Consider the following 6,000-nt stretch of genomic DNA (forward strand, 5'->3'; position numbering starts at 1 on the left):
ACATGAAAGGGGAGATGATTCCAAATTTTGGGTCAGGCCACCTTTCAGCCTTGAATTTACATCGACAATGAGGGACACACAAAAAATAATTGATTGGAAGATCTGAGTGCTCTGGATGGAGAGTCAGACATAATAAAATTTGACTTAATGAAATGACGTGTTAAGGCATAATAAAATATGATCTCTGTTTTTGAGCATTAAATCAGTGGTGGTCCTGGCTTTTATGTAAGCGTAAACCATGCATGCATAATCATTTACGCCTCAGCTGTTTGATTGCAGCACCTGAGCAGTGAGAGACCTACGGCATCCCGCATGAGTCTCCCGAGGCCAAAGTCGTCATCCAGTCAGCCGCAGAGAGGTCAGAAACAGAAGAGGAAATCTTCATCTGGATCCAGAGGTAAAAATGACTTAACCCTAACAGAAATGGGCCGAGTCACATTTAAGTCACGTAAAAATAGACTTCAGACTTGACTTGCAATTCTTCCTTTATGACTCCGAATTGACCCGGACGCAATAGTTAATAACGTCAACAATAAGTCTTTCCACGATTACCCGGGCATGGTGTGTGTGTGAAAGTTTCATAATTTTTTTTTATGTGCATATGTAGTTATTTTATTTTGTTTATTTATTTTGGGTTACAGACTCCCCTGCAAGATCCCCCCCCCCTTCCCCCCCCAAAAAAAAAACTTACTAAAAAAATGTAAAATATCAATGGGAATATACTTCAGATATATTTTTTTCATATGAATTCATAGGGGTGCCAATAATTGTTGCACATCTATATTTAACAAAGGTATATTTTTTTGGATAAACCTGTGTTGTTTGCAATTGTTTAATATCCATGAGAGCAGAGTATTTTTGTGAATTTTTTGAACAAGGTTAAACAATAAAGGCAATTTTTCACAGCCTTCTTTGTTCACATTTACCAAGGGTGCCAATATTAGTGGAAGGCACTGTCAATGTTATGGTTATTTGAGCTACTAATGATTAAGCCGTAGCACCAAGCACTTATAATAAACAATAAATATTGTATTAAAATGAGGGGTATGTAGCAGATATGGAATTTTTGTTAGTGTGATGACCAATCCCGAAGACACTGTAAGCTCTGTGATTTATTCAGAGGTCGCTTATCCCATGTGAATAGATCATAATTACAGACATCCTCTGGCAACGTTACTTAACAGTCATATGTCTGGAAATCTTATAAACTGGAACCTTATAAAGTAAATAAGTACAGTTAGAGGATTTGAGCTGTTCATTTCTGTTATTTATTTATTTATTATACAAGCATGTACAAATATTTAATAATACAAAATGTTCCTTTCATTTTCACCAGTGTGTTTTTACCAGGATATTTTTAGATTATGTTATCCACACCATGGACATTTCAAAATCTTAGTAGTGAAAACAGGTGCAAAGTACTCTAGTTCCACAGGATTTCCCCTCTAAAATCCACCTCAGTTGTCTGTAGTCTGAAAGCGTAACTGCGACTCAAGCAGGTTGGGTCTTCATAATCAGTGTTTATTGTATAAATGTTTTACTTTTTACTGCACATACTCTGCTTTCCACACATATGACACTGAGTTTATTGTACACAACCGTTTTTTTTTTCTTCTTCTTCTTCTTCTGCTTTCTTTTTTGTGTTTTTGTCAGGCCCCTAAGCATCCCGTGGACAGCTCATGCACTCCTACTTCCCACTTAGTTACTTTACTCATGGACACTTTACACCAACTTTAGAAAATCCTTAAACAGCATTTATTTCTTTCCCCATTGTGTGTATATTGTATTAGTGTGCCTTTTAATCACTTGTCTATATGCTCTTGTGCTGTGTCTGTGTGTATCCTTAGACATCAGGTCTGACCCCGTGAGACTCATGTACAACTTAATTTGTTTAAAAATCTGGGTAAAAAAAAAAATACCCAGCATCCAGAAGAAACCGGTTTTGAAATTGTAAACCGGTTGCTTTGTATAGTGACATTGTTTGACGATGTAAATAATGAGCCTACAATGAAAAAGTTGCCATTAATGGCTTAGATATGGCACTACATGTATTCTATTAATTTATTTAACTAAATGGAGGAAAATCTGATTTGAAAAAGCCAGTGTGGTTTGAAAAAGCTTATGAGTGAAGCTTGTTAGATTTAGACTGTGATTCCGTCTTTTCCTAGCGTTATGGTTTTGAAAACACCACCATTGGTATGGTTTGCATTTGAAGCTCATACAACTTGGATTCGAGATTCTTTAGTGCCATGCTGGTGAGATTTTAGTTTCGTTACAGCATTAATCATTGATTACAGATTACAAACATTACAGTTCAGAACAGGACAATAAATACAAAAAGGCAGTAGATTACAAAAGGAGTAGTGGACAATAGAGCCATGTGATTGTATGTTTCAGGTAATGTTGGTGAAGCAGAGCGAAGATGTTCAGAAGGCACAAGCTATGCTTACTGCAAAAACGACTGATAAAACAAAGCATTGAGTATAACATGGTTAGCAGTTAAACACTGATTTCTGAGAGAAGGAAACTGTTGCTGGAGTGCCTCAGTTTGGTGATATGGTATTTGTGTTTGTCAGAGGGATGTGCATGTGACTTGACCATAACACTCATAACACTGTGATGGTTAAACATCCTATTCCAAAGTCATGGTATTAATATGGAGTTTGTTGCTGTAACAGCCTCCACTGTTCTAGGAAGGAGTTCCACCAGATCAGATTTTAGGGCGTGAATATGGGGATATGTGGCCATTTAGCCACAAGAGCATTGGTTGGGTTGAACGTTGATTTCTGGTGAAAAGGCCTGGTGTGCGGTCGGCATTCCAGTTATGGTTGAGGTCAGGGATCTGTGCAGGCCACTCCAGTTCTTCCACACCAGCCTTAGCAAAGCATGTCTGAACATGTCTGAGCACGTTTGTGTCTTATAGTTCCAGTGAAGGGAATTTTCTAGACAGATATTCTAGAGAGTCATGTGCCTCCAACTTTGTGGCAAGAGTTTGGGGAAGGCCCACGTCTGCAAATCATGGTCAGACATCTACATACAGTACAGTACTTTTGCCCATATATTGTATGGTGTATGCTGGGTGAGAGGGGTCACAGGTGGTTTTTGTAACACTTAACTGATGTACTTGAGGGAATGAACAGAGAACAGGTCACATCCAGTGTGTGTATATATACAGAGTGTCCCTAACACTTAACATAACACCTCTTAGCAAAAATGTCTTCCAAAATTTTTCAGACTTGGTTTTTATTGTGTGTGTGTGTGTGTATATATATATATATATATATATATATATATATATATATATATATATATATATATATATATATATATATATATATATATATATATACACACACACACGCGATGGGCTTTTGACAATTGTGCCAAACTTATTAACAAATTCAAGAAGACTGAAAGTGTCGCAGACCAACCGAGAAGTGAACGTCCATGAATGTCCACCGACGACTATGAAGACTTTGGGGCCATCATTTGTTGCTGCTTTTTTTTTTTTTTTTTTTTTTTTTTTTTTTTTTTAAAAAACAAAAACATTTGAAAAAATATAATCTCTAAAAAAAAATTACCGTTTTAAAGATCCGATCAAGTGCTTCCAGAGTTCGTAATTGATATTTTTTAAAAAGAAAAGTATCAAAAAGAAAGGTGTTGATCATGATAGCAATTTTATATCTTCACATGAGCCAGCCCTTCACCGAAGTCTTCTTTCAGTGAACAAGCGTGTGTTTGAATAGACAGCATTTGCTGTCAAATCCCATCTACATAACTTGCTGATGTGTGTTTATAGACATTTACGAGAGTCTGTGATGGTTATTGGATTCTGTTGTTACAACTCAGCTACAGTACGTACTTCCTGTCACTACGGTGATTGTTCATTATCTGAAATGAGTCCAGTAATGCTGGCATCATCAGAATGTTTGAAAATCTTGTCTGAGTCGTTTTGAATGGTGTGTCCATATCAGGACTTTAGAGGATGTTGTTTAGCTTGACCGCCTGTGATATTAGGAGGGACATAACCTTTCTTTCTGCTTTCTGTTACAGACTGTGGTAATCCCAGTAAGAAGCAGAAACCTGGAGGTGTGAAAAATCCAATTGCTCTTGATGTTGTACTTGAAGCGTTCCAGGAATTTGTCACCCAGTATAAGTAAGCCTTGATCACTCCTTTTGTTTCTTTTTTTTTTTTTTCTTTTTTTTCCTTCAAATATTTCCCTATATCATATTTTTAATGCACCATTATTGAATAATTACTTTTATAATTATACAGTGTTTTAGTATTGTTCAAACGAAATATTAAGTTGATGATGATTTTGTGCAGGGAGCCAGTGAGCTCTGAGGTTGTTAAAAAAGCCATAAATGCTTTTTCTCACTCATTTGAGGAGCAGCTCACTGAGAAGGTGCGTATGTCTGAATATTTATCTATACAGAAACGTTTGTGTGTATCTGAAATTCAAAGCCTAGCTCTCAGCTAATACTAACGAATGTCTGTGTTCCAGATCACTGCAGCTAAGGATTTCAACAATGTAAAGCGTGAAGCTGTAAAGGTAGTTATACTTGCCCCATAGTGTTCCGTTGTGTCTTATTGTATCATTTCCAGACAGTCATTTACATCAGAGAGTTGTACTTGTTGGTCTCTTGATTCAGAAAATCAATTCTCAGCAGCTATCCAATGAACAAACTCCTTCAAATATATTTCCTAGAAATGAATGTATCTCTTTTCTGCTTTTGATTGGCTCAGGTTAATAAAACCCTAAACCAGAAGAAGACTAGACTTTTGGAAGCCAAGAATGAATTAATCAAGTAAGCAGTATATGCTAAAATTGGAAGATTTACTGTTGTGCCTCCTTTGAGTGTTTGGCAACAGAGTTTGAGAGCTTTATTAGCTCCCACCTAAGAAGAGTAAACTTTTCATCGTTGACTAAATCTGGGATTTTTGTCTTTACTATGGCTCTATCAGGAGTACGGCTGAGGCGAGGAAGCTTGAAAAAGAGCGCAGTGATCTGGAGCAGAGGCTCACGGCTTTAAAACAGGGCACTGCCTTTCTTAACAACCTGTATGCGCTGAACACGAGATACCTGCAACATCGCAGCACTCATACTGATGAACCAGAAACGGTGAGAAACTATAACCAGGTCCTCAAACTTGTTTTGTTGAACATCAAGAATTATGTGAGGATTTATTATTGTCAAAGGTCCCCAACTCAGTCCTTGAAGACTTTCAGCTCATCTTAGTCTTTAAAAAAAGAATCTGTCCTTGAGGACTAGGTTGCACTGGTAGCTCATGACCTAGACATGAATATGAAAAAGTTCTTAGAAGTTTTTGATTATTTATTTTTAGCTAAAATTACTGCATCATCTGCCATCAACTGGCAGAATAATAAGGTCTTTCGAGTATTTTCTTCAAATTCTTATGTTTTTTCTAACAGTATGGACCATCCTGCATGCCAGCTATGCTGCTGGAGGCCAGGAGCATCACAGGGACAGAAAACCAGTTAAAGAACATCAATGACCAACTACAGCGAGTCTTAGAGGAAACTGCTCACGAAGAGTATTGCAATCAGTGAATTTCAGATTTTTGACATTGTTATTTTTGGGCAGTTGATTGTGTCTTAAATTGTGTCTTAAAATGAGTTGTTGAAAAATAAAGCTAAGGCTAAGTTTGTCAAATATACATTAGGCTTATGTGATATTGATTTACCATTAAAACATTGCAATAAACTATTAAGTCATCTAGAAGCAATAGCCTAAAAAAGACAGGAAAACATGCATTTCCACCATGTCAGGTTTAACGAAAGTGTAATAATATCAGATGTGCAGTCAGGATCTGCTTGCTGGCAGAGGCAATCATACTCAGCTGGCAATGTTGGTGGACCTACAGAAAATTATTGAAATTGCTAACAGTTAAATGAAGAAAAAAAATTTTTTTTTGAATATACACTGTTATGAGTGTATTTATGTACGTTTATGCAGTTATCTAATCAGCCAATCATGT

The 6,000-nt window shown here is 36.7% G+C and overlaps 1 protein-coding gene across 5 annotated transcripts in view; it reads left to right on the forward strand.

Annotated features, from left to right (window-relative positions):
* Window positions 1-5,679, forward strand: part of cenpu (centromere protein U) — a 23,815-nt gene extending 18,136 nt beyond the window's left edge. For all 5 annotated transcript variants that reach the window (XM_053630560.1, XM_053630561.1, XM_053630558.1 and 2 more), the window contains exons 6-12: window positions 280-397; window positions 4,054-4,156; window positions 4,328-4,406; window positions 4,506-4,553; window positions 4,748-4,809; window positions 4,967-5,123; window positions 5,435-5,679. In XM_053630560.1, the coding sequence (XP_053486535.1) occupies window positions 280-397; window positions 4,054-4,156; window positions 4,328-4,406; window positions 4,506-4,553; window positions 4,748-4,809; window positions 4,967-5,123; window positions 5,435-5,572 (705 nt within the window). In that variant the 3' untranslated portion in view covers window positions 5,573-5,679. The remainder of the gene's footprint in view (window positions 1-279; window positions 398-4,053; window positions 4,157-4,327; window positions 4,407-4,505; window positions 4,554-4,747; window positions 4,810-4,966; window positions 5,124-5,434) is intronic.
* Window positions 5,680-6,000: the final 321 nt, after the last annotated feature.

Source organism: Ictalurus furcatus, chromosome 8, assembly GCF_023375685.1.
Source record: "Ictalurus furcatus strain D&B chromosome 8, Billie_1.0, whole genome shotgun sequence".
Lineage (NCBI taxonomy): Eukaryota > Metazoa > Chordata > Actinopteri > Siluriformes > Ictaluridae > Ictalurus > Ictalurus furcatus.